This window comes from Copadichromis virginalis, linkage group LG4 (assembly GCF_057382275.1).
Source record: "Copadichromis virginalis isolate Kocher_CV1m ecotype Utaka linkage group LG4, C_Virginalis_male_GT1.1, whole genome shotgun sequence".
In the NCBI taxonomy this organism is placed as follows: Eukaryota; Metazoa; Chordata; class Actinopteri; order Cichliformes; family Cichlidae; genus Copadichromis; species Copadichromis virginalis.
The window spans coordinates 10,576,129-10,602,639 of record NC_140621.1 but is presented as its reverse complement, the minus strand read 5'-3'; the positions used below and the strand labels follow the sequence as shown (position 1 = coordinate 10,602,639).

At 41.1% G+C, this 26,511-nt stretch overlaps 3 protein-coding genes and 1 non-coding gene across 4 annotated transcripts; 1 reads left to right on the top strand and 3 right to left on the bottom strand.

Moving 5' to 3' along the window:
• Nucleotides 1-8,832: 8,832 nt before the first annotated feature.
• On the top strand, nt 8,833-12,279 carry s1pr5a (sphingosine-1-phosphate receptor 5a). The gene is made up of 2 exons (XM_085453476.1): nt 8,833-8,986; nt 9,667-12,279. Exon 2 carries the CDS (start codon nt 9,965-9,967, stop codon nt 11,099-11,101), a length of 1,137 nt encoding a protein of 378 aa, XP_085309602.1. The 5' UTR covers nt 8,833-8,986; nt 9,667-9,964; the 3' UTR covers nt 11,102-12,279.
• Nucleotides 12,280-13,748: 1,469 nt separating this feature from the next.
• Nucleotides 13,749-17,664, bottom strand: spc24 (SPC24 component of NDC80 kinetochore complex). Its single transcript, XM_085453475.1, has 6 exons — nt 17,578-17,664; nt 16,910-17,084; nt 16,602-16,746; nt 16,417-16,521; nt 14,071-14,147; nt 13,749-13,969 (listed from the first exon to the last, which is right to left on the bottom strand). The coding sequence occupies exons 2-6, from the start codon at nt 17,073-17,075 to the stop codon at nt 13,863-13,865; spliced, it is 600 nt and encodes a 199-aa protein (XP_085309601.1). The 5' UTR covers nt 17,076-17,084; nt 17,578-17,664; the 3' UTR covers nt 13,749-13,862.
• A 626-nt stretch (nt 17,665-18,290) lies between these two features.
• Nucleotides 18,291-25,212, bottom strand: kri1 (KRI1 homolog). Its single transcript, XM_085453474.1, has 18 exons — nt 24,959-25,212; nt 24,745-24,821; nt 24,547-24,649; nt 24,359-24,461; nt 23,452-23,509; nt 23,319-23,368; nt 23,138-23,240; nt 22,965-23,042; nt 22,746-22,858; nt 22,429-22,657; nt 22,153-22,323; nt 20,521-20,596; nt 20,245-20,360; nt 19,984-20,146; nt 19,779-19,909; nt 19,198-19,262; nt 19,020-19,115; nt 18,291-18,936 (listed from the first exon to the last, which is right to left on the bottom strand). The coding sequence occupies exons 1-18, from the start codon at nt 25,041-25,043 to the stop codon at nt 18,447-18,449; spliced, it is 2,307 nt and encodes a 768-aa protein (XP_085309600.1). The 5' UTR covers nt 25,044-25,212; the 3' UTR covers nt 18,291-18,446.
• Nucleotides 19,349-19,447, bottom strand: LOC146710835 (Z30 small nucleolar RNA). The gene has a single exon (XR_014920315.1). It is a non-coding gene; the product is annotated as a Z30 small nucleolar RNA (small nucleolar RNA).
• Nucleotides 25,213-26,511: the final 1,299 nt, after the last annotated feature.

Here is a 26,511-nt window from a genome sequence, read left to right as displayed (position 1 = left end):
ACCAAAGTCTCAGTGGAGCACACTGTCACCGTGGAAACATCTCAAATGTCAGCCTTTCAGTTTCGATCTACAACTTTACGTTTTTCTATTTCGCTCATGAAACCGACATGGGATTACGTCATCGTTGGTTCGGGTTTGACTACAGAATCGTTAGAGTTAAAAAACTTCTCGCAGAGGAACCCTATTAGGCAAGAATGCCCTTTTATCAAAGGTGACCCCATGACTTTCTGAGGCTTATCAGAGAATGCAGAAAACCAAGGGGGTAAAAGGTGGAAGGTTAAATGTTGAAATGTAGGAATGTGGCGACCGGTAGAAGGAAATGTCTGAGAAGTGGAACATGAGGGGAAACAAAGCCTCCATGGTTTGTGGGAGGATTGGAGGCTGCGGCGTTGTTACCGAGAAACACAGCATGGTAAAACACAGAAAAGGACGAGACGATCTGAGTTTCAAGCAACAGCTCTACAGTTTTTTCGTCTTGCTGCGAGTGTAGCTGACAAGACTCTTTTATGAGTCTTTTATGAGTCCAGCCAGGAGAAGATTAGCTTAAAGTCCAGAGATACACAGGCAGCTGAACAAAAATGATAAATGGTTTTATGGGGTGATTTGTGGGCAAGAACTTCCTGGAGTCCTTTTTCTTGTGCCTGTTACCTTCCGGTTACTTCATGAAATAATCTGCCATGCTAATCTGTTGTGAGTGTATGTATTTATAAAGCAAAAAGTGGTTACCGTTGGTTGCACAACCACATTTTTTGCACATATGAGAGGGGTGTCGCTCATTGTCTAAAGCCCTGTTTCCTGTGGGACCGCTGTGTAATGGGCAACCTCAGGAAATCATTGTATTAAGTAATAGTGCAATATGCAATGATTCCACACAAACCATGGAGAAAATAGACTGTACAGGGTAATAGTTATGTAGCCATAGTGACATCACCTGTTTCTGGACTCTGTAACTTAAAGCCTCAATGTTTGCAAATTGGTCCCTAATGCTTATTTTATGCTATCGCATTAGAAGAGGTGTTTTCTAGAACACCAGGAACAGGAGACGTGTGAAAAATATATCAAAGATTTTCTTTAAAAAAAAATACAGTATAAAAAGTGCAGGCTTTTTATAGAGCTGAACTAAAATGCAGTGGACACTATCATTTTAGTTCAGCTCTTTGAATGCTAGGTCTCCCCTTATGGCCACAGTTCACTGATAGCCGTGGAGATAACAACAGCACATGCAAGAGCGGCCAACAGACCGGTTGCACCACATATTTTTAATAGTGACCCCATCTGACACCTCTGCAGCCATCTGAAACCACCCACAGACTGAAGTAAACACGTTTGGTTGAGAGTAAAGTGCTAACTTATCTGCAAATCTTTGCTCATAAGCTGCAACCCAATGACGGCTCACTTTACCGCGGTCAAAATCTGTGCGTAGACATATTTGCTAATTACTGCTAAGTAACTAAATAATACACTACTTAAATTTTACCCACCCAAACTAAAGCAAAAACGTCTTGAACAGGCTGTAAGTTCATTAAAAATCTTCAAAAAGCTACAAATGCAGTTGGCAGGGGCAGTTCAGTATCTCCAATTAGCCAATGCAAGGCTTAGCAGACAGCTACTGGATAGGCTACAGGTCACATCACTGATGCTCAAGTTGTGGAAAGAGCAAGTCTAAATTCATTAGAAGAGCGAAATGCTTGAGGATGATGAGATGGATGAAGGTGTCACTGAGTAAGGAACACTGTGCTGCAATTATTGCCTGCAGACATTAGTAAGACAGCGTAACCTGTGATATGTTAGCAAGATAGTAAAAAATGGTATTTCTTTCCTCTTAATCTTATAACAAAAACAGGTGTGTTTACGGCTGCCAGTTGGTTTACAGCGGAAGGGCAAGAAGGTGTTTTCATAATCAAACGGCTTTTACACCTTCCAGTGTGTAAAAAAAAGTTTGCAGACTTTGACACCCTTATATAACCAAAGAATTGAGCTTTCTAACATGAGCTGGTGCTATAAATGGGTAACCAAGTAACCTCTTAATGCACAGCTCATTCAACCTGTTGGGGCTCGTGTTGGGGGTAGAGTCGGGTTAACACTAATGACTTTTTCTAGACTTTTTTGCCTGTTTGAAATACTCAAATGAAAAATATGTAACGCCAAAATTAATGTATGAGATCTCATATATAAGGTAACTTCTAGATTCTTATTTGCAGTTTCAAAATTAATATATTGGGCCTTTTTAAACTGGTATGACTGTTTACTTGTAGGACTTGCTGAACAACATAAATTACCACTGTTGTTTATTTAGGATCATTTAGAAATGGCAGCTCCATCATCTGTGATGTCGGACAAGCAAATAAAGATTCGAATTGAGTTCAGCTCATTGATGTGGCTCCACAACAGTCCCAGTCAGCGCTTATCAACTCTGAACAATTTTCCCAGAAGAAATCTTTTTAACAGACAGACATGAGAAAGGTCCTGATCCTCTCGTGCAAACAAAAGCTCTGAAAGGCCTTAGGGTAACTGCAAACAAAACAAAAGGCAGGCCAATGCAATAAGCCATGCAAGTGAAAGTGACCCAAACTATTGAGATTCAAATGGCAGAAAAAGCAGCTTTTTTCACTAATGAGGTGTTACGCTTGGCTTCAACAATGCCGCTCAGACTGTTTGCCATTAACCCTCTCAAGGCAGGCGTTGCCGATTTGCAACAGTTAAAAACTAAGAACCTGATTACCCCACATACATATTTTATGAGTTTTTTTTACTCAGAAGTACGACTGCAGGACTTGGCTGTGCATTAGCAACAAAAAGTTTAATTTGAGCCTGAGAGGGTTAAATATAAATACAAAGCTAATTCTTCATGCAGGCCAAGACAGTGGAGTGGTCAGCTAAAGTTCCCTTCTGCATAGCTCAGTTTCATTCATACCACTGTGGAGTTCAGTAAACACAGCTGCAAGCGAGCTGAGACAAAGTTGTGAATAAGGAGAAAATGACAGATAATTTTTCTGCAGCTCGTCTAGCTTTACGGTGAGAATTGGTGGAGGTTTACATAGTAAATGAGGATGTTTGTGTTTTCATATGGACATAACTAACTTTCACATATGCTCCGTATAATGTCTAATCAGAATGGTCCCAAAAGGCAGCCTCTTCCTGTGTTTATTTATGCCAGAAAATCCCCACTGACCATATCAACTTCAACCAACAAAGCTTTTCCGCCTCCTGACTCTGAAGACTTGGGAATAAATTGAAAAATGTGAGAAATAAAATAGTGCATTTTGCTCTGCAGAGGCCTTCAGTTTTGCTTCAACAAGGAGGAAAGGGTTTAACAGTTCTGCCTAAAAATAACAAACATGGGCTGAATAGAAGCAAAGCATTATTAGATGATCAGCTCTGCTGAAAGAATTTCTATGCTGTGTAATGCACACTCTATGTAAATGTCACTTTTTGCACCAATCAGATGCCAACTTTAAAGACTCCAATCAGTCTGCATGCAGTTGGTAAGCACAATTAGATTAAATGCAGAACTAATTACCATGCAAAGTATCCTGTGGCCATGATTGGGTTTGAGGTGTGAGGAGACTGAACAGAAACACACAACATGGAAGCAGGCTTGTAGAAACACATCCAGTTTTTACATATGTTCTTCCTATTTCTCCTTATTGGGAGCTCAAAGCATGGATGTTGCCTGGGACAGCTGCACATGGAACAGTGTGGCAGTTAAGCTGGACAGAGACAGGCTATTTCTAGGGCTCCCATAAATCTCTGGCAGCACCAACAATGCTGGACATTTGAGTTTATACAGCTCTGGTTTGTTTCCCTCGTTCTTTCTTTTCTTTTGTAATAGTCCTGTGTTGTAGTTTTTCCATATATTCCCTGCAGATTCAGATTGATTTATTTGCAAACAGACAGGAGGAGCAAAATCTTGACCTTAGAGTCAACTCAACTGTTGAGAAATGTAGACAAAAAACACACAAGACAAGAACTGGGACACAAAGCATACGCAACTAAGATAAATACATAACTTAGGAATTCCAAGATGAAGAATGCCAAAAGAATAGATACTAACAGACAGAGCTAATTTATGGACACATTCTTTTCTGAAGTGATGTGATATCCAGTCAGCAGCTGCATATGAATCTTTAATGCTCAATGTGGTCTTTTATTTTCTTGCAATCCTTTCAGCCTTTCAGCAATGTCCTTTAGAAATGTTATTGTAATTGCTAATCTTAAATTAATTTACAAAAGCTTACATAATCAGGCTCCTTAGTGGCCTTGTGGCTCCTCTTTGGGTTTGTGAATGCTTGGGAACATCTGTTGGAAACTCCCAGGTGCCGTTATGGAAATCCTCTATTTACCCATATTCACAGTATCAACTGTCATGCTGAAAAATGCTAAAAACATATTTGTCAATGAGCCACTTTCCAGATTTTCCTGCATAGTGGATCAAAATCTGATGTCACTGTTCTGTGTTCATAAATCGATCAGTTTTAATAAGATCTCCAACACCACTGACCGAAATGAAGCCCAAACCATGACAGAGCCGTGTTTTACAGATGGCTGTGGACACTCACTGTTGTGCCTCTCTCCTCACCTCTTTTGTATTTATCGACAAGATTTGAACCTGTTTTTTTTACAGTTTGAATTCAACTCTCCATAAGACCTGTTGCCACTTATTTTTAGTCCAGCGCTTTTGTAATGTCTAATGTGGCATACCTCAGCCTTTCTCCCTGTTTCCCGTCCTTAAGACTGACTTCTTGACAGCCACCCTTCCACTGAGACCATTTCTGATGAGGCTTCATTCTTTAAATGGATCAACTGAAGGTCTAGACGCATCTCTCAGGTCCTGTTTCGGTCTTTTGTCTGTTTCTTAAGGACATAACGTTTTCAGCTATCTGGTGATGCCCACCACTTCCTCTTTTGTCCTCCACTTCTCCAGGTTCCTGAAGTTTTTAAAGATACACTGCACATCAAGCTGAGATATGCCAATATTTCATTTTCTAGCTTTTTGAGGATCAGTTTTTGGTACAAATACTTTTTTATGTTTGTCTAAATTGGCATTTTTATAGATTCATCTAAAAACAATTGGAACAAATTATGAGTTTTTGTGGGAGGCTGCTTGTCACAAATTTCCTAAAGATACAATTAAAAATCTGTTCTTTCCTAAGTTATTTGTTTTGTGCAGACACAACACTGGTTAGTCCTTTGTATTAAGTGCCTTTTTAATGCTCAAATGCTTCATAGGTCAGTGTTAAGTGACTTAACAAACAACAGAGCTTTTCTGTGAAAATGGTCAGGTCCAAGGACTGGACAGAAAACGAGTTTTAAATAAGCCCGGAGAGCTTTTGCGCCAGACAGCCAGTCTGATGAGATGAGAAAGTCTGGCTCTTTGTTAGCAAAGTATAAAGAAATGGGGGCTCAGAACTTTTGCACAGCCTATATGCTTTAAAAGCTTAATAGGATACAGGTTTTTATGTCTTGTGTTAGGACATAAATGCTAAAATATATATAATGGCTAATATGAAGCATTAATACTAAAGTAGCACCAAAAAACAAAGATTTCTTTTTACTGGAGATGCTGGTGATGAATTCCTGCTGTTATATCAGTCGGTGCACCTTCATATCTTGGTCAATCACACTAACAATCACAATAACCACATCACTCGCAGTTTATCTCGTGCTGGAAAAAGTATCTGCTCCCTCATAAGAGTGGGGGTAAAATGGGTTTTTAAGAACTGCAATGTTCCTTGTACAGTATCCACACTCCTGACCCACAAAGAACTCTGCATCTAATCTTAAATGAAACTAGTGACTCTGCCCATCTGCTCTTCATAGTGAGATAAGAACCACTCTCATATCTGTTGCCAAACCTAACTGCAGGTCGGAGCAGGTTTGCATAGCACACTTCAACTAAAGCTCATAGATTTAGAAACTACATCTTGTTTGGATCACTGCAAAATACAGCAGCGACTCTGGGAAGCTAATGCTCAAGGGGAAAAATATATATATATATTGTAACGCAGATTCAATTACTTCACTAATGAGCCTGTCTTAGTTGTCTTATGTTTTCTTATTTAAAGCGCACTGCATCTCTACATTACAAAAAGCACTAACTTTAGAATTAGAGGGGTGTGAATTCCTTTCATTGTGTTCACTAAATAACATTAAAGGCATCTGTGTGTTGTGTTAGCATAAGGTGAGAATCTCATTTCGAGGTGTGATTTTTGCACCACCAGTGTGCCACCAGTAACTTGTCAGCGCAGTGAGAGCAACAGGTTTTCATAGTGCGTTAACACAATCATCGTGAAAGAGGTGTTTTATAAAGTGTGTGAAAAACCACTTTCGTTTCTGATGTGAAATAAATAAAAGAGAAACAAACGCTTTAACAATATTTACTTCAAACATATGCGCAAAAAAATATTTACGTCCCAAAACACTGACTTTAAGTGATTTGATTGCATGTAAATTTAATTTAATGTTATATTTAATAAAATCTTGTCAAATGAAATTTACGTGATTGGTGTACACTCAGCTTATGTTTTAATGATGAAGTACTTGAATAAACAAACCCTTTGACTTCATATATTTCAGCTGCATCTTACTCAAATTGATTGCTTCATGTTTGTGAGGCCAAACAATCATTTTCAGTCAGAGATAAACAGAGCAAAGCAGACGGTGTTCAAAACAGCAGCAGCAAATCTAAAGGGAGCTATCACGACAAAAGCAGGACTGACTGACTTCCTTTCTGCAAGTGCTTTAACGTCACAGGAAAACATCAGCCCGAGCTTGGCGGTTTGGACAGAACATACCAAACACAGAAAGCCTCCACAGGCAGAGAGACGGCTGGGTGGGTCACGACTGGTCACTCTGCTGCTAAAAAGCCTGCCTGTGGCCTGAGGGAGGAAGGGCTGAAGGAGCAGCTCCCTACTGTGGGAAAAAAAGGAAAAGAAGACAGAGCAGAAAGCCCTGCTGTCGTTGGCTTTGTGTGTTAACTAATCAGTGGCAGCACAGTGAGAACTTGTCACAGTGTCACTACGGGGGTCTAACTGCCATTTGACTGACAAGGCTCACAAGGAGAGCTTCAGCCTGGTTATCACTGGGTGGGCTTTAGGAAGCAGGGGAAGAGATAAGTCAGGGGCACCGTTCGACCGCAGCCCAGGCAGACACCAACTGCATGATCACTTAAGGCGGTTAAAAGAGTCCCCAGACCAGCAGGTGTGCAACTGATGAGGCTGGAATAAGAGAATGACAAATAAAGCCTGTATTAGTTATTTTAGACCCTAAATTCTGCAGCCAAAGGCCACTTAAGGCCTCATTAACCTCTAAAATTAGTCATTCAAATCTGGAAATGAGTAAGATGCACTAAGAGTTGTTTGCACGTCAATCTGTAGTCACAGCGTGGCTTCACCGTGTGTCATCTCCGACCAGTGACTTCATCTGTGTTTTTCTCAAGGATATCCCTCTCCTTTCGAGGCACAATGAAGCAGCTTCCTGTTTAGAGAGTCCAGTCCTTTGCTCACCCACCCTCACATTGCACAAAGTCCACTCCTCCTGGGGTTTTGGGAATGATACGCTTTCATTATTGTAAAGAAAACAATCAATTAGTGAATTCATAAAGCTGAAAAAAGAGTGAAGTGAAGTCTATTTATTTCAAAACCTTCCCGATGAAAGCTGCCCTCTGTTTGGAGACGCAGCTCAGAATGAAGATGAAGAGCCACGGGACTCATGCTGCTGGTTGCTCAGTCTACAGAACATCAAAATGACATTTAGCTTCCAATTATTTGAAGAAGACGCTTGATTTCAAGTTCCTTGTTTTATTTTTGATTTAAAGGAAATAGCTGTAAACCTTGCATGTTTGGTGGTTTTTGTGCTTAAGAAGAAAAAATTAAGCATAAGTAAGCTGGTTTCTGTCATCTGTAGCTGGCAGTCACTTCAGGAAATGCTTGTTAAAATACATTTCATGCAGAGAAGAAAGTTTTTCCCTTTTCTGCAGTTTCAAGTCAGTTGAGTGAATGATAGAGGGCTGGATGAAAGGTGTGAGATGTGTGAATTTTAACGGAAGATATTACAAGTTATGGGTTTTTCTCTGTGTTTTGGAAGTGAGTAATGTATGGCAGACACTTAAATGTCTCTATGTACAAACAGTCGGGCTTGTTCAATGACAGAGAAGGACAAAAACTTTGTGTGTGTGTTGAAAACCCATATCAGAGACGAATTATTACTCAAAGCAGAAACATGTTTCTGTCTAAACACATGGTTGAAAGGGATTTTTGTAATGCTTTATAGATGACATGTTGGCCAAAAAAAGAAAAGCTGAGTTTTGATGTGTGAGCTAAAAGATAATTACAGCCGAGGCCTATCTGGCCGAGTTATTTTCTGAAATCTGGGGTTTCTGGACTGTTAAACAGATCCAGCTGCACAGAATGACTGTTTTTTCCACTGACAAATTAACTTTGGAGTTTTGAGTTCCCTTTCGGAGTCTCTATTTTTTATGAACTGTGGGGAACTGAGAGAGGAGAGGGCGAGTGAAGGAGAAAATCAGACAAAACCAGAGGAGCAGGACGGAGCCACACTTCCATACACACTTGAAATTAAAAAAAAAATCCACTTGGCAGCTCTGTTACAGCAGCGCGTAGCTGCACCCTGGGGACAAACTGATAAGGTGGAAAAAAAATCCCACTCTCTTCCTCTTCTTGTGTTGCCGTGAAAACAGAAACAATCTGTCTTAGAGGTGCAATTTATCATAACGGCAAAAACAAACAAACACATATATATACATATATACATATAAAATGAAGGGGTCAGGCAAAAGAGGGAGAAAAAATCTCGTTGAAACAAAGAGTCGTAGACCAACCCACTGCAGCAAGTTCAGTCCTGCCCTCCTCTATTCCCACAGCACAGTCGCGTGTGGCTGTAGTGCGCTGTGATCGCAGAGCCTGCGTCCTCTCCTCCTGCCGAGGGCTCATTTCAAACTCTTACTGGATATTTCAACGTTTTTAAGGTGCGTTAAAGTTTTTATTCTCCAACTTTTTTTTTTAGTTTGTTTCTTTTTATTCTGCGTAAAATGTATGACTCGCTTTAAAACTCATCAGTGTAGTTCATTTTGACTTCATATCGTGTGTTGGCCAGCTCTTATTTTACGTATGGCAATTAAGGCTAGACTTAGTTGTTAAATAAATAAATGGCAAAGTAAATGAAATAAAATACAAAAAGCACAGGGTTAATTATGTTATCTATAGGACTTGTAGGTTTGGAAAGGTTAATGCATATTTACGCATGAATGGCAAATGGCTCTCTATGAGCTGGGAGCCACTTTGAAGTTTTTATGTGTAGTAGCGGTGAAAGAAAACATTAATTTAAGAAATTAAAAAGCAGAAAATTATAGCTTCTACTGCAACGAATTAAGGAAAATGATCAATTACAGCTTCCTCGTTATTTCCATTCAAGCTTAAACCATTTCCCCCGATGAATTCATTACAACTATTTTGAAGTTGTTACAGTAAATGGTCATTTCCCGCTGGAGACTTCCTGTCCTCATTAGTCATTAATGTGATTCCAATCGAGTGTAGTCTTTTTATTATTGTTGTTGCATTTTCGAATATTGGAGTTTAAGTGATCCCCTGTTTCCTTTCCTCCGCTGTTTCACGTCTCACGTTTACTTTTTCCTCTTGTTTTATGCAGGTTCGCTATCATCGCCTCCTAGTGCGCGCCCCAAGCATTGAATATTTTGATTTTTGGAGGAAACTTTGTCATACCACAGGAAATCCTAAGTGATAGCATCAAAGGAAGGCTTTCCACCCTGCATATTTAAGTTCCGAAAGAAGAAACAATGCTCAGGTGGAGGACTGTATGACACCTCATCTGTGGATCTAACCTAAAATCAGAAAAGGCAAAGAAAAAAAATCTCTGGGAAACGCAACAACGTGCTGCCTGTGTTGCTGCAGCCCCATCTTTTACCCCGAGGCTTACCTCTGCAACTATGTCTGTGATGTTTAGTGAGTACCAGAACAAGACTATCATCACAGAGCACTACAGGTACGTGGGCAAGCTCGACAATGAGAAGTACCAGCAAGATGGACTCAAACCCGAGGCCATTGCGTTCCTGCTGGTCTGTCTGCTCATTGTTGCAGAAAACGCTGTGGTGCTTCTGGCCATATGGAAGAACAAGAAGTTCCACGTTCCTATGTACTACCTACTGGGCAATCTGACTCTCTCTGACCTGCTCGCAGGCTTCACCTACATGGTGAACATCATTACGTCTGGTGTCCACACATTAAACATGACACCTGTGATGTATTTCCTGCGTGAAGGTGGTGTGTTCATCATGCTGGCCGCCTCCGTCATCAGCCTGCTGGCCATTGCCATCGAGCGCCATGTCACCATGGTGAGGATGAAGCCGTACCAGGGCAATAAACAGGGGCGCATGTTCGCTCTGATTGGAGCGAGCTGGGTGCTGTCTGTATTCCTGGGTGTCCTGCCAGTCCTCGGCTGGCACTGCATGGGTAAACTGGACCAGTGCTCCACAGTCCTGCCACTCTACGCCAAGAGTTACATCCTCTTCTGCATCACCATCTTCAGCGCCATCCTCATGTCCATCGTGGTCCTGTACGTCCGCATCTTCCGCATCGTCAAGGCCAACACTCAACGCCTCGCTTCGGTTCCGCACCGGAAAGGTCTTTACCGCAAGTCCCAGAAGTACATGGCCCTGCTGAAGACAGTCACCATAGTGCTGGGAGTCTTCATCGCATGCTGGTTGCCTCTCTTCATCCTCCTCCTGCTGGATTTCTCCTGCCCAACCGGAAAGTGCAAGGTGCTCCATAAGGCAGACTACTTCCTGGGCATCGCTATGATCAACTCTCTTCTTAACCCCATCATCTACACCCTGACCAGCAAGGACATGAGGAGGGCCATCATCAGGCTGCTCTGCCGACCCTGTCTCATGACAGAAGACGGGCAGGTGAAGAAAATCGGGATGCCCTTCCTGGATTGTAGCACCACTAAGACGCAGACGGATGCAGCTTCACACAGGCTGGAGGGCCTGGACACGACAGTCTCCTCCGGTAACTTTACACCCTCGACGATTAAAGCCATTTATCCTAGGATATCTAGGACATGACACTGTGCCTCACTCTTGAATTAACACTGACAGCAAGCACTCGGACTAAGAACTTTGCCTCTAGTGTGTGATTCGATTACCCCTTATGAACTAAGACGCATTATCGACTATGCAACAGAAGTTGAAGTTTTGTGTTGTGCACTCTGACATTGTTTCAGTTCTCATCTAAAGAATGTGCAACATGTTTGTGGCGATGTCCAAACAGGGAGAAATACCTTTATAGTTAAGCATTCAGTGTAAAAATATAAACATTTATGTTCACAATTCATATAAAAGTGTGACAGTGACTAACAGAAACATCAGTGCCTTAAATAGTAGCTTTAAGTTTCATGTAGGAAAACAACAACAAAAACAGCATTAGTTTTTTTCTTCCTTTGACTTCTTAACAAGGCCAGTATTCTGATTGAGCACTTAGCAGTGTTTGCACGTACAGAGAAATCAAAGAGTGTGTGCAGATGTTTCACATAAATGCATTTTGATAGAGTGAAACCAAAGCCAAAGCACGAGATTCATCCTTATCTCTCCTCAGCCTGTGTAGCACATAATGATATGTTGTCATAAATGTGGAACATCCACACCCAGCAAAGCTGCTGCCAAACCCATGTAATTTCTGCCATATGAGTTTCTGGTCAGTGGCAATGCTCAGTAGAGCCCCCCCCCCCCCTTTTCCTCTGCCAACATCATACGCTCAGCGGCCTAGAGGACGTCATACGGGGGGGCTGAGCTGGGTGGTTCGCTGCTTTGGAGGTCCTTTTAACATATGTAGCGACACAAGATGAATACCTAAAAGCAATAAAAGCTGACAGCGGAGGCTTGCAGACGCCTTCTGGGTTTGACAGAGCAGTATGTGGCAGTGAGATGTTTTACTGTGGACTTTGGAGAAAGCTCGAGCTCGTTGTGTTTGATGAAATGATGTAAACTTTTTTTCCCCCCTCAGCTTTAACTGATGCAGCAGTAACAGTAGCGACTGATCACAACCCATCAGAGTGTGTGCAACCTGGTGAATTAATTCTGTAATTATTTTAATACTGTACATTAATGAGAGTAAAATATATATTTACAGTTTTTTGTAAACTTTGTAAATACTTCTAACCTACTTGCGTAGTATTTTTTTGTATAATTGTCATTTAAGTTATGATGGTTTTATAAGTGCACTGAATAAAAATATGTGAACGATTTTTACATCGAGGTCTTTGTGTCTTCTAAAGTTTCACAAGTCTCACAAGAGGTCGACATCCTTCCTGTTTCTCGCTACGAAAATATCTACTTATACCTGGCACTTCCTGACATATACAATAGGAAAACAATAAAATTACCAACTCGAGATATAAGAAAAAGTCAGCAATAGACAGGTTTAAAAATGTCACCTCTCTACCACCTACTGTACATGGAGAAAAATGTGAAGTCACGCAATAAATGATGTGCTTGTAGCACTTTGTGTTTGATTCGACACATTTCTGGTACTCTGAGACGAAACAACACCGTTACTTACTAAAGCTGGTCTTAAATTATCACGCCGCTACTTAATTGATACTAAAATACCTAAACCGACCATAAGTGGAGCATTTACCAAGTTACACAGAAGCATCGCTTAAATAATTCGGCAGAACTGAAAGCTCAAATACCTACTCAAACATCATCAAAGGAAAGCTCAAGAATACTACACTGGAACGCGGGCTTAAGTGACAAAACCCCACCTCCATGGAAACCACTTGCCAAAACCACCGAATGATGTGTGCTGAGGCAGAGGTATCGATGAAGTTGCAGAAATAAAAAAACAGAACTGTGCGCTTAATGCTCTGTTTACCGTAAGGAAACCACATTCTGGTAGCTGTGAATTTATGTCTCCCTAAGTCTGTATATGTCATCCTGCCCACTCTAAACCAAACACCATCCTGCAAAGAAAGGGGTGACTTAGTTCTTGTAGAACAAGGCCTGAGGGTATATAACACAACCCACAGTGTCATGCGTGGGCAACCAGGATACTTTATATTTGAAAATCTTTCTCCTGCTGCAAATGCACAACTTGCTAGTTCAGCAAAGCCACATATAAATGATGCTGGGGGGATTTTAATGGCCTCGTAGTTCATGTTTTACTTTTGAAAAAGAAAAAGAAAGGCCCAACAACAGCCACTGCAGACTGGACATAGAGGGGAAAATTCAAAAAAAATAACTAAAGTTGATATTTTTATTTGGATGTTTAAGGTGATCAATAAAAACTAAATAGAGCTAAAATTACAGGATGAGCGTGATTGCCAAATCAAACTAGATTCTGATAATAAAATTACACTGAAAAGTAAAGCTATTAAATTAAATACTAAGACACCCAGTTTATAATAAATTAATTAGACTACCTTGATATGGTGACGTTAATGAAGGGGAAAAAATGAAAACCTTTATTTACTGATTTAACCTCTAAATCTTTTTTTAAATCTGTCAACAGCCTTTTCCTTTAATCTTTAAACTATACAACTCAGTAAAGCAAAATGCCATCTCTAAAGACATTTAGAAAAGCTGTAGATGACACTCTACAGCGACATCTAGTGACCGTCAAACCACTCAGTCTCATCCCATCCTCATTACTGAAACACATTAGACTGAGGGCACCCCGACCAACATTTTAGGCACTAAACAAAAAAGGCACAAATCCAAGGGTGTGACAATTTTAATTTTTAAAAACACGAGAACAGAACACGCACTTCCACAGACAAACAAAAATAACACACTCAACACCTCTGACTACTTCACATCCGTCCTTCGGCTACCACTCGGTGCTGACGAAGCCCCAAAGCTGGTCGCTTACATCAATGCGAGAGCGCGAGGTGGTGTCGATGTTGATGGGGGTTGCCAGGTCTGCACCATAGTGCACTGCAATGTAAGGAAAGAAGCTGATGGTCTGAAGCCACATCAACACCAAACTTCAAGTAGAGAGAAGATGGTACACTAAAAATGAGAAAACATGACTGTACCTCCTTTTAAAATGTTCGCCGGGGTGTCATATTCCCACTTGATCTTGGTTATTAGGTAGTAGACCTGAGCCACGTATCTGTTTAAAAAAAAAGAGAGAAAAGAAACAAGAATAAACAGAATTCACAAACAGTGCTTCAGATCATCTCTGATTACATGCCTGCACAGTGCAGCGTTTAAAGCTCTTTACAGATATGATAGACATGTAGACAGACATGTTGCCTTTTCTATTTTAACAGGAAGTACCATAAAAGGGTTAGAATATAAAAACAAAAGGAAGTACCGATACCATAAAAAAAAACAAAAAACAATTGATTAAAAAAACAAAACAAAAAAAAACCCATCAAGATCTGGTCATAGTGGTAATTATTCAAACTCACAACATTGTTTAAAAAGCATATAAAAAGTGAAATACTCGAGGTGGGAATAATCAGATACAATAATATTGAGATTTTTAACATTCTGGATCTGCTGATTATTGCAGTACCTTACATTGTGATTTAGCACCTTTTTCAACTGCAAATGATGTGCTCAAAGTTCAACTTTGTCAGTTTTATCCAATGCGATAAAACTGAAGTTCTCTCCCTTCAGTTATTTTTTGCTGAAAGATGATATTATCAAACATACCAACACTGACACTCAAACCTGCCATTAGACAGCATCAGTCTGCAATCAGTCTGATACTGAATGGGGTCAAGCTGGCAATTACATGCAATCTATTTCTGATAATACACCAATTAATTGTAATACAACTTCAAAAATCACTGTTGCTGTCTACATAGACAAATTCACATTTAACAAAAATTGATATTTAATTATTGCAGTGAGCAATCTGTATTTAGAAATCAGATAGTTATCTGCAAACCTTCAACAATCTCTCTGAGTGACTGCGGTCAGTCCAAGTCAGAGTGCAACTGTTTGGAGAAAGGTTGCCCCCTATCAGGTGAACCGTGCAATCGCAACTCAGTCACCACAAGTTGCAGAATGCGAAAAAAAAATCAATAGGAAGTCACCGACATAGACGTAAGAACACTGCTGTTGTGTGACTCAGCCATTAGATTGCTCTGAAATAGGAGGTAGCTTTGCCAAGCTAAGTGTAACCAGTGTTGATTTAATGCAAGTTTGCTCAGCCAACATTATACCAGGTGGTGCATGAGATGAGCCCTCTTATTTGTCATACTCCCTGACTATTTTAATTTATTATTTATTAAAATGTTCTTTGTAAAGCCTTAATTCAATAGCTGATATAAGCATATTCAAACTTTGATCATTCATATCCAGTATGCATAATAAGAAATGCTGTTTACTCCAGAGCTGTCAAAAGCCCGGGCAACATTAAAAGGCAACCGTTTGGAGAAGCATAGCAGTTACAAAAACAGCCAACTGGAAGTGCAGGTTTGCAGCAAATTCAGAGGAAAGATTTCCACAAACACCCACAGGCAACAAACTCACTTCCTCTTCCATTTAACTTTATCAAAACTTTGATTATTGTCATAACTGATTATTTGTTAATCCTGACTGTCAAGATGTGTCTTCATTGCATTAAATATTTGACAGTAAAGTGATTTTTTTTAAATCACCTTTAATGGTTGAATATTGTAATGCTAAATAAAAAGGTAAACAGAAATTATTTTTGCAGAGGTCTGTGCACATCTCTGGCAACTACAGGCATGCCTGCTGCTTTTTTTCCTCTCTGTGATATTTATAGGGCAATGCTGATGCTAGAATGCAACAACAAAACAAAAAAAACCCCTGATGTTCACACTTTGCTCTATGTGCAGCCTGTTAGGCATGCACAGCACAGTGAGATTGTGACATAAAGCTGGTGTGTCAGGCAAGATGAATTTTATGATCATGTTTTTGCTGTTTGGGGTGATCTCTGCTCGTGAAAAACAATGATTTACTTAGCTACCTCAGCAACTAAGGTCAAAGAAACACATGCTCACAGTTCTAATCTCATGCTTGCTTATGCATTAATGTGACTTTTTTTGGAATGACTGCATAACTGAACCACCACTACCATCCATCTGTGCAAGTCAAACACACATTAAAAAGTGAACTTTCCAGACCATGAGAACCATTTCTGAGAATTCAATAACTTAAACATGACTTAAGAACCATCTCACATCCATCCTGATAAAAAAGTTGAAAGAATTTAAAGAAAAATCCCAGAATTAAAAAATATCCAGATTGTCTTCACTGTTCACACTGAATGTTGTTGTAACATGTAAAGTTGAGAGCATCTGCACTTTTACTGTTGATGCACAACTGTACACACATATATTCTTAGACTTGTCTAAATCTTATTTGAGATGAAACCCTTTTTTAACTAACCGTACCACACTCACACTGCTGAAGGGATGACCTCGGTGGTGTCTTCTTCGACTTCACTCTGAAGAATCTCAAGCTCATTTTCAGCGTTTCTCAGACTTTCCAACTCTTTTTGAAGAAACCTGGAGGAGGGTTCAGGATAAAATGGACTTGTTTTATAGCCGTTTTTCTTCACGACAAACACACCTATAAAAAAGGATACTGTAATTCTGAGTCAGTGATCTGGCTCTTCGCTGTGCACTGCCTCAGCTGCTCCTCCAAGCTCTCCAGCTCCTTCTCCCTTCGCATCTTCTCCTGTTCCATGTCCAACAGCCTCTGACCTGCATTCTCTTCAATCTGAGCCAAATCTGAGGATGGAGGACAGCGACACACAGAGGGAATACAATGAAGTTTTTCTGACACAGACAGTTTACACGAGTGCCACAAAATTTCACAGCCTTCCCTTTGGATTCATGTGCCCATGAAAATGCACACGATGGTGTAAAAGGAACAAACGGGCTGTTTGCTTACCTTTTAAAATCTGTGTGACAATCTTCGCTGTTTCTGTGTGTTGATCAAAAAGAGCCTGATGCTCATCTTTCAGTCCTTTCAGTTTGTCAGGCTGACTGCTGTTGATGAATCCCACCAAAGCCTCCCCAGTCTCCTCCAAGTCTTGAAATTTATGACCTTGAGCCATAGTGGGCAGCTAGAAAGCAAAGAAGATACTACATTAAAGTGAAAACATGTCGGCTAATGCTGTGAAAGAGTTTATGAAGACTCATTAAGCTTCAGGGGTAAACATGCAACTGTGAGAAACACCCAGATGAGTTAGTCTGACTGTGTAATAACACAAAGTAAAGTTTGAGTATCTTGATAATTCCGTTTAACAAGGGGAGGAGATTATTTTCGCTCTTGGACATACGTTCCTGTTACAAACTGTACGTTAAAAAGTTGAGAAAACATTACTTTCCATTTTAAGCGCTATAGGTGAAATTTTAAGGCCCATAAAGACTTGTTTACGTTTACGAATCAAAGCTTCCTTTGAACGGTAGTTGCGTATCAAGCTAGCATGCTCTAAAAATGCTAACAAACACAGTACGAGTGCCCAACAATATCCTCCAGGGTATGTCAATCAAGTAACAACAGGGCTATGGAAAGAAGAAGCATGTTTTGAGGTCAAATTAGAACAGCAAACATACCGACTAGCACTCCTCCAGGATTCAAATTCATCCGCTGAGCGCGCCGCTTCTTTTCTTCTTCGTTGGTAGTAGCCTGACTTTCAGACCGGCCTTAAGCTCATACCGCCCCCTAATGTACACCAGTCAAATGACAAAACATGTGAGGACTACTTGACTTTACAGAAATTCCTGTTGTAATTTTACTTTAAATTTCCCACTTTAAGTGATTTTAACACGCTGGTTAATCATTTAACATTGCAGATGTCGACCTCTTAAAACAGCTTTGCATGAGGAATTGAATAAGGTACAAGTTTTGTGTATTGATACACTTTCAACCCTGTTCCCCCTTGTTATTTTTCCAACTATAGTTGGAAATGTTTTTTTCCCCAACCACTCGCTTTTGAAACTGGCCAAAACAAAAGATACAACCCACTCAATACAGCAAATTGATTTTGCAATTATAAGACAGGCCGACCAGCAGGCTGTTTTGAGCACAGAGCTATGATGCACTTCTAAGAGCCCCCGTGGATGACATTTAAAACAAACCACAATGCCATTGGGGTTTCAGAAATTAGCAAGTCATGCAGGTTCTCAGGGGTCCAGTACGTCAATGAGCTGCTGCCAGATCTGAGTCATAAATGCCTGACATACAAAAACCACCCACACCTAAACATAAGCGGGCACAAATGACTCCAACCAATGCAAGATTACACAACAGAACTGGATCTTCAGGTTTTCATAGCTACCATTTAATACACATTTTATTTACATTATACAGTCAAAAGGGTCAATGTGAAGAAGTGAAACATTTGGAAAATTTGCCATTTTTCTCCGTGCTGTATTTCACACCATGATTATGAAGGATTGTATCTGAAACAGTGGCAGAGCTGTCACTCTTTTTTCTGCTTCTCCTTCTTCTCCTGAGCTTTTCGTTTTTGTCTGCCGAGTTGTCTGAAGTACAGTCTCTTGGGGTTCAGGCCATAGGCCTTCAGTCTCTGCCTACTGAACTCCCGGCCGCCTATCTTCACCCCGATTCTTCCTGAGAGGATACGACCACCTGAATGCTTGTGCTTCTTCTTAGACCATTTCGGTCTCGCAGTCCCACTTTTCACTTCTTCTGGTTTAGCTGCTGACACCGCCTCCTCTGTAATCTGGGGTTCTCCTTCATGTTTCTTCTTCTTGGGAATCAGAATCTCCTCCTCATCCTCAATGGCATCCCCGGCCTCCTGAAGAGCCTGAACAAGAGTCTGTTCTGTAGAGTCCACAGGGGGTACTGCACTACCATCCTCTGCTTCTGTGTTTTGCTTCTCAGCGTTCTTCAGACGATCTCTTCGCTTCTTGCCCACCTTTGTCTTGGCCTCAATCACATCTTCATCGCCTCTGTAGGGTAAATTAACATGGTCACATATTGATAAAATGATTGGAACACATTCATTAATACAGTAGATCAATATGTTACTCACTCCAGATACACAGAGTTAAGGATTTCTCTCTTCTTCCTGTCATTCTGAGCCTTGATTTTATAGTTCTTCAGATCGCTCAGCTCTTCCTTTTCAGACCTGTCAAAACAAAGAAGAAAAGTTGAACAAAAGACATCAGATAAAGGGACGAAACGCTTAAAAGAAGACAGAACCAGCGTACCTGAACATGCACGTCTTCCTCAGAGAGCACCAGCGGTTCAGCTCCTTGTCATTAGCCTTTATAATCTGCGGAGAGGAAGCAGCCTCATTAGTTCAAATCAATTTTTGGATAATTTTGCATTTGCTGCCACTTCATCAAATCCCTGTGTGGTCTGCTCAGAGAGAAGATTAAGCTGAGATCATTCCCTGGTCAGAGCTCTCCCCAGAAGGAAGCAATACCAGATCAATCTAGCCAAGGCTCATCACCGCAGAACAATTCACCTACAGCCTAAACACCGTCTCCCGCACATGCTCTGCAGCTTTGAACTCTTCTATATGCTGGTGCATGTGGGAACAGAACAGAGTTGGGTGTCATGTGCCCGGACTCATGCATGGCCAGATCAAATAATGAGAGCAAATGAGATTATCACTACATGGCTACTGCAACACATCCATGACATCATTAAGAGCCAATATGGAGGCTACAAGAAGACTGAAACACTGAGGACACAGCTAAGTGAGCTGACTTCAGCTTAATGTGGTAATCATCATTAACCTGCCACTGCGCAAAAATGAAAAGCCTGCAAGTGCAACCTCTCTCACCTCATCTGTGGTCAGGCCAAAGTCATTGGGCACCACCTGCCTGTAGCGAAACCTGCACGGGAGGTCATCGATGATGTCCTCGTAGTCCAGCTTGTAGTACTCGTCCAAGTACTGCTCGAAGCTCTTCTCCTCTGAAACGACAGCGCTCCATTAGACAACATCCACGCTGTGTTAGAGAGCACGTGCGAGCTTTAACGGCACTTACGAGGATCAAACACAGGTTTGTTCTTGGTGATGACCTCTGCAAAGTGAGACTTCTTTTTTTTCTTGCCCATTTGAGGCAGATCCTCCTTCTTCATCATCTTCCTCTCCTTTTTCTTCTTCTTCTTGGAAACTGTTTGCCAACTGGGGTCATAGTCTGCATCCATCTGCAGAAACAGGTTTAAACAAAGATCTTTTAGTGAGAGAGACTGTTGATCAGGACAATCAGCATCAGACAACTGATCAGTAAGGAGCATAAGCTCACATTAAAGTCTTGATCCTCGCAGTAGGGTTCAGCAGCACTGTACTCCTCTCCATCATACTCCTCGCCATAGTCCTCCTCGCGTTCCTCTCCGGTCCAAGTGTCCCAGTTCCAGTGCTCTGTCACACACAGGAGGTTGTGTTCAGACATTTATGCAAAAAATAAACTGAGCGCCACAATCACATCAACTTTCTACTCATGACTCAGTGCAACCCACAAATGTGTATTTAGCACATGTTAGCTTCAATCTGATTAAAACTGGCTTCTCAGTTAGCTCACCCTCCAGCTCATCATCGTCCTCAAACTGAGGCTTCTCATCCTCCTCCTCTCCATAGTATTCATCGCCAAAGAATTTCTGCAAACACAAACTGCCGGTGAAGTTAAACGAGACTTTCAGTTCCTCCTTCGACCTCCTGGTTTAAATGCTGGAGCAGAGAAATCTGCCAAACGCAACGCAGCTGTGTGAACCGCCGGAGGCCGGCCATCGTTAAGGTCAACGCCGACAGCTGTTGCTTTGCTGCTCCTGCTCTGGATGTGAAGCTTTATCCATATTACAATCATAGCAGGTAGCTTGTTTACGCCACTCTTCCCCCCCTTTCTCTCTCTACGACTGAAAAAAAAAAAAAATACATTTTCCATAAATGAGTCCAAATTTTGGGTTATAATCCTTCTGTTTAATCTCTCAAGTCTCAGATCAACCCTAACAAGATTTCAGAAATTTCTCCCCCAAAAAAGATTTTTTTCAAATGTTATATGACATCAAGTTGTTTCATTGTTATCTTGTTACTTATCACTGGAATATAAAACCAGAAGTCCTCTAAATGTGGGTAGCAGTAAATTTTCATACTTTCCTTTGTGATCCACAATCATATGCCACTGATTGTTTGGCTCCTCCCAACAGAGTATATGTGGGTTTTATCTCCTCAGTGTGTGTTTGTGTAGCAGGATTTATGGTGCCGCAAATGTGTTTTCCTTACATCAAGTCCTGGTAAGTTTTACAGCAGATTCTAATAATTTCTTCTCAAGTCACCGCATGCCTTGGCACGTCCGTACCTCTCTGAAGGTTTAACCCTGCACACTCGCACTAGATCAGTGTGTTGTACTGAGCAAATGCTCCCAGCTGTCCCTACATCCCGATTAAAACACAGGTGAATTTGCCCTCTCCAACACCAAACATTAAAAACTGACATAAAAGAATTTTTTTACAATTCTTTTGCTTTATAAAAAAATAAGCTAAATTCTGGCATGTTTATTTTACATGTTTTTTTTTTTTTTGTTGATTAACGTGTTCTATCCTAATGCTTTATCATTGCAGTGTGAAGCACCTTTTTTTTAGCTTTAGCAGCTAATACTATTCACTCTACGATTACATCGTGGTAAAACGTTATGCATATAAAAAGCAGCATCCTCACCAAATAAATACGAACAATTGTTGTTGTTCACTGGTGTAAAGCCTGAAGTTTGTTTGGCTGATTAGCTTATGTACTTGTACAGGATAAAGGTTAAATCTAACCTTTTTTTTTTAGCTAGTTGTCATGATAAAAGCTAAAAAGCCTGGGATTACAGAGAACCACACCTTGGACTATCTGCATGTGCCACAGTAAACTCCACAGAGACTCTCAGTTTTCATACATACAACATGGCAGCAGATGGCCCCGCCCCTCCCTGAGCCTGGTTCTGCCAGATATTTCTTCCTGTTAAAAGGGAGTTTTTCTTCCCCACTGTCAACAAGTGCTTCCTCATATGAGATCATCTGATTGTCGGGGTTTTGTCTGTATTACTGCATTGCTAGCTTTACCTAACAATATAAAGAACCTCCAGACAGCTATTGTTGTGATATTTGGGGATATATAAATAAAGTGTGTGTGTGTGTGTGTGTGTGTGTGTGTGTGTGTGTGTGTGTACACTGACCTGCATGAGCTGGTCGTGCTGTTTTGGATCGAAGTCTCCGTCGAGGTCGGCTTGATCGAAAGCGAGCTGCTCGTTCCCCGTCAGCTCCTGGAGCTTCTTCAGCTTCTCCATAATCTCTTTCCTCTTCAGGTTCTTCAACTGCTTCAGCTGCTCCTGCTTCTGTTCTTTCTCCTGAAGTAAATTTTAGGAAAGGGGTCAAATATTGACAAACGAATAAAGGATCAACTTGGATTCCTGTGGGTTTTTTTCCCCTTCCTTCTCCTACATGATCCACACCTTTTGCTTCCTTTCTTTAATTTCCTCCCTTTTGCGTTTCCTGCGGTCGTCCTTGGTGCGCACAGAGGTGGCGATGTTTCGGGGGTAGGTCTTGACCTCTTGAGAATCGGGCTCTTCAAAGCGGAAGTTGTAGCTCCTCTCAAAGTTCTCCTGGCGCTCTAAGAAAGTCTCCCCCTCCTCCTCCGAATCCTCCACGTCATCCTGGACCACCTCATCGTAGGTTGGGATCCTGCATGTGGCCCAATAAGTCATTGTTAAAGCTGGCAGTGTTTCTTCACTTCACGAGTAAGACATAAACCAACTGGTCCTCCACATACCGTTCATCATCATCATCATCGTCATCTAGGTAGCCCTTGTTTAGCACGTAATCCCTCAGGAAACGCTCCTTTTCATCCAGCTCTGGGTCATTCCAGTAGTCTTTTAAATATTTCTATATCAACACAAACCATTTATAACCAGTCAGTTAAACACAAACATCTTTCTCAACCAAAATGTAACTTCCTGAAGTCTCTCCAGCCTTTTTTACACACACTCACCATGTCCTTCACCTCCTCTGCACCCTCGAGTTCTCCCTGGCCTTTCAGCCACTCCACATAATCTGCCTCTTCTTTATCCTACGAGCATCCACAGATAAGTTTAACCTGACCTGAAAATCATCTGTAAATGACGCCAATTTAAAGATGAAGAGCACCAGGTATCAGCTTCTGACCTTCTCCTCCTGTGTTTTGATCCTCTTGGTCAGCAGCTGGGATGCTCTGTCTGCTTCACCAGCTTCATCATCGTCATCGCTGTCCTGGATGAACTTCCGGAAGCTGCAGAGAGAGATTTCGACTTCAGTAAGAAGCCTTTGAGTGCGAGAGCAGGACAGCACGAGGTGTCTCTTATCTTACCTTTCCTTCAGCTCCTTCTGCTCCTGCATGTAGCTGGGAGAGGCGGCTCTCTTTGAAGGAAAACAGAGGTGATGAATGAAAGCATCAGTTTGTTCATTCCTAAGGAGACATATTAGTGAAGAACTTTGCCTACCTCTTTTCTCTTGACAGCCTCCTCATCATCGCTGTCGTCGTCATCATCTTCATATTTGCTGCAAAACAAGAACAAGACGTGTTACAGGCAGAGAATTAAACAGGAAACACATGAAGGAGGAAAACACCAAATGCTTCCTGACCCACTAAGCAGCAAATCAGGGACTAGCTTTCTTTGGCATCTTACAAGATCTGTGTAATTAATTATAAATACACTTGCTGGCCAATACATTAGGCACACCTGTTCAACAACTAATCGCGCAATCACATGGCAGGAAGTCAGTGCACTTAGACATATGGACCATAGTCAAGACAACCTGCTGAAGCTCAAACGAAGCATCAGAATCAGGGAAGATTGTAATTCAAGTGACTCTGAAGATGTGAAAGTTTCTTCAACATGACAATGAATTTGCCGCACTCAGATGGCTTCCATTCATAGGATCTCAATCCAATGGAGCATGTTTGGGATGTGGTGTTTCACTTCATGGATGTGGGGCTAACCAATCTGAACCAAATGTTTAATGCTGTCATGTCAGTATGAACCAAAACCTCTGATGATTGTTGTTGAATTGATGCTACAAAGAATTAAGGCAGTCCAGAAGGCAAACAAGGGTGAAAGCAGGTGTAACTAATTAAGTGAGTGTATGATTGTATATGAGTGTATATTGCATCCCTACCATGTCATTTTGTGACACTTCCCAACCAGAACACCTCAACCTTTTCAGCATTAAGTAAAATATTTTTCATATCAGACACCATATCCATCAATACCCATATTGATGTGTCAATATCAGACAGTAATAGCGGCTTACCAGCACATTAGTCAGGCTCTAATTTGGTACTACCTGTATATCCCTGATTGATGTAGTCTCACGCTATTTGATGCAGTTAAACAGACTTTCACTCACCCTTCCCTTTCCAGGATGATTTTTCTTTCATAGTCTTTAAGATACATGGGCTTTACTGCTTTCTCCTTCGAGGTGGAAGGTTTTGCATCACTGCTGGATGCGCCTGAAAGCAACAGGTAAGTCACTTCACTGCATGAAGATTATTACTAACCATCACAACAACGCTAATGTCAATACCCAACAATCACCTTCTGAGTAGAACTTAGCATCTCTCTCATAGATCTTTGGGTCCTTCTTCTTCAGCAGCGACAGAGTCCTATAAAAATCCCTCTCAACACCAGGGTCCAGCTCCTGAAGGTGAGAAAATCACACACACACAGTTATGTATACAAGCACCTCATTGATAAGGAGTGGAAGCAAAAGAAAAGTTAGAGATGCTAACTGACCACTTCACTGTCATCGGAGCTGGACTCTGAAGACCCCGAGTCACTCTCATCTTCTCGGTCTCCGTAGCGATCCTTCACTGCACAAACACAGCGTGAACGCAGAGATTATAATAGCGACTTTCACATTTCCCTGGAGAAAACAACTACTTTTAAAGCTAGCAATACTTCCCCACGTTGGGATGCTAACACGCTGCTTAGCTAGTGACACACTTACGTCTCTGCAGCTCTTCTTTCTGTCGATACTTCTCATATTTCTGCGCGAACTGAGAATTAATCTTCAGCTCCGACTTGCCCGACATGTTTTCACAGAAAAAAGTCCCCTGTAGTTTAAATCTCACAAGTAAACACAGCCAAGAGAAGTAATCCAGGTCGCTCACAGAAGCATGGTAACGCTGGAACACGTGGTTTCCGGTGTACGATTCGTGCGTTACGTCGATTGGCCGGCAGGGAGCGCGCGACTACCAGTTTGATGAGTTGAAGCCCAAAATCCTCGCGCTTCCTGTAACTGTAACGCCAAGTATCATGAGTTTGTGACTTTTTTTCTGTCCTGAAAAATCTGAATAAATTGCGCAATAAATTTAAATGACCATTTTCACTGCCAGTGCTTCTTTTTTTGTTATTTTAAATTGTAACAAAGTTTCGTATATGAAGCAACAAATTGCACTCATTTACAAATGTTTATCCCCTTAAAAGATCTTTGCACGAACTAGTTGAATTAATTTAATTTTATCCATATTTGTACATTATGTCAGCCAGGGGCGATTCTAGGATCAGAGTTTTGGGGGTGCTGGGCACCCAGAGAGCTGCCCAGCCAGGCAAGATAAACTTTACTCGTCACGATGAGACTTCTTCCCTGTCTCTGTCAGTCCCTGCATCCTCCCTGTCCTCATCGTCTGTTGTCTTCTTCTCCGTTATCATCCATCATAATTTTACCATCTCTGTGCAAGTCTGCAAATTTCTTGATTAAATCATAAGATTCTTAAATTCATCAAGTCTCTCTGTGCCTGGGTCCTCGTCACAAAACATGACATCACTGTTTTGTACATTTTAACACAATTTAATCCCCACATTTGTGAAAGAAAAGCAAAACACTTTTTTAAAGTCTGTAACAAAACCATCAAATCTGATAAAGGTTATTTAAATCAGGACAGTGGCAACAACAGTAGGCTAAAACAATTTTAAGTTTTAGATTTTAAATAGGCTGCATAATTTTCAATGGGAGCAACAGGACGGTCAGCTAGAAAGAAACATGGTGTGACTCCTACCTAACTACATAAAGAGTAACTGAGGATTAAATGCAGCTAATATGTCCTGTTTTAAGTCAGGCACTTACACCTCCGCTCCGCTGCATCTCAGCCAGCCACCATCGTTCTGGCAGCAAGGGTGCTATAGAGCAGGGGAGAGGTGAGCTGGAACAAACATTTTGGGAGGGGGGGGGGGGGGGGTATCTATACTATTTTTGTTAAAATGTTACATGTCAACCAAGTACTGTATGCTTTTTATATTTTTAGTAGTGTGTCACACAAACAGCAAATATTGTCAAAAAAAGTAAGAAATCTTTGGGGGTGCTTTGAAGCACCCCCAAAAATGGGCTAAAATCGCCCCTGATGTCAGCTCTTCTGTAAGTACATATTTTGTGTACCTATTTGGACTGCATGGCCTACATTTTTACATCCTATTGATTATACTGTATTTTTGAATAGTTTCCCGTTTAAAGGAATTTACATCTATGCTGCTTTATTCACCAGATTATGTTTGTTCTAACAG

What these genes read in the sequence shown, in the direction of transcription:
- s1pr5a (XM_085453476.1), top strand. Translation starts at nt 9,965, where the DNA reads ATGTCTGTGATGTTTAGTGAGTACCAGAACAAGACTATCATCACAGAG.
- spc24 (XM_085453475.1), bottom strand. Translation starts at nt 17,075, where the DNA reads ATGGCTCAAGGTCATAAATTTCAAGACTTGGAGGAGACTGGGGAGGCT. An exon ending in TGTCACACAGATTTTAAAAG is followed by an intron (nt 16,747 to 16,909) that starts GTAAGCAAACAG and finishes CTCCATCCTCAG; the next exon opens with ATTTGGCTCAGATTGAAGAG. An exon ending in ATCACTGACTCAGAATTACA is followed by an intron (nt 16,522 to 16,601) that starts GTATCCTTTTTT and finishes ACCCTCCTCCAG; the next exon opens with GTTTCTTCAAAAAGAGTTGG.
- kri1 (XM_085453474.1), bottom strand. Translation starts at nt 25,043, where the DNA reads ATGTCGGGCAAGTCGGAGCTGAAGATTAATTCTCAGTTCGCGCAGAAA. An exon ending in ATCATCCTGGAAAGGGAAGG is followed by an intron (nt 23,510 to 24,358) that starts GTGAGTGAAAGT and finishes CTTGTTTTGCAG; the next exon opens with CAAATATGAAGATGATGACG. An exon ending in GGACGATGATGAGCTGGAGG is followed by an intron (nt 20,361 to 20,520) that starts GTGAGCTAACTG and finishes TGTGTGTGACAG; the next exon opens with AGCACTGGAACTGGGACACT.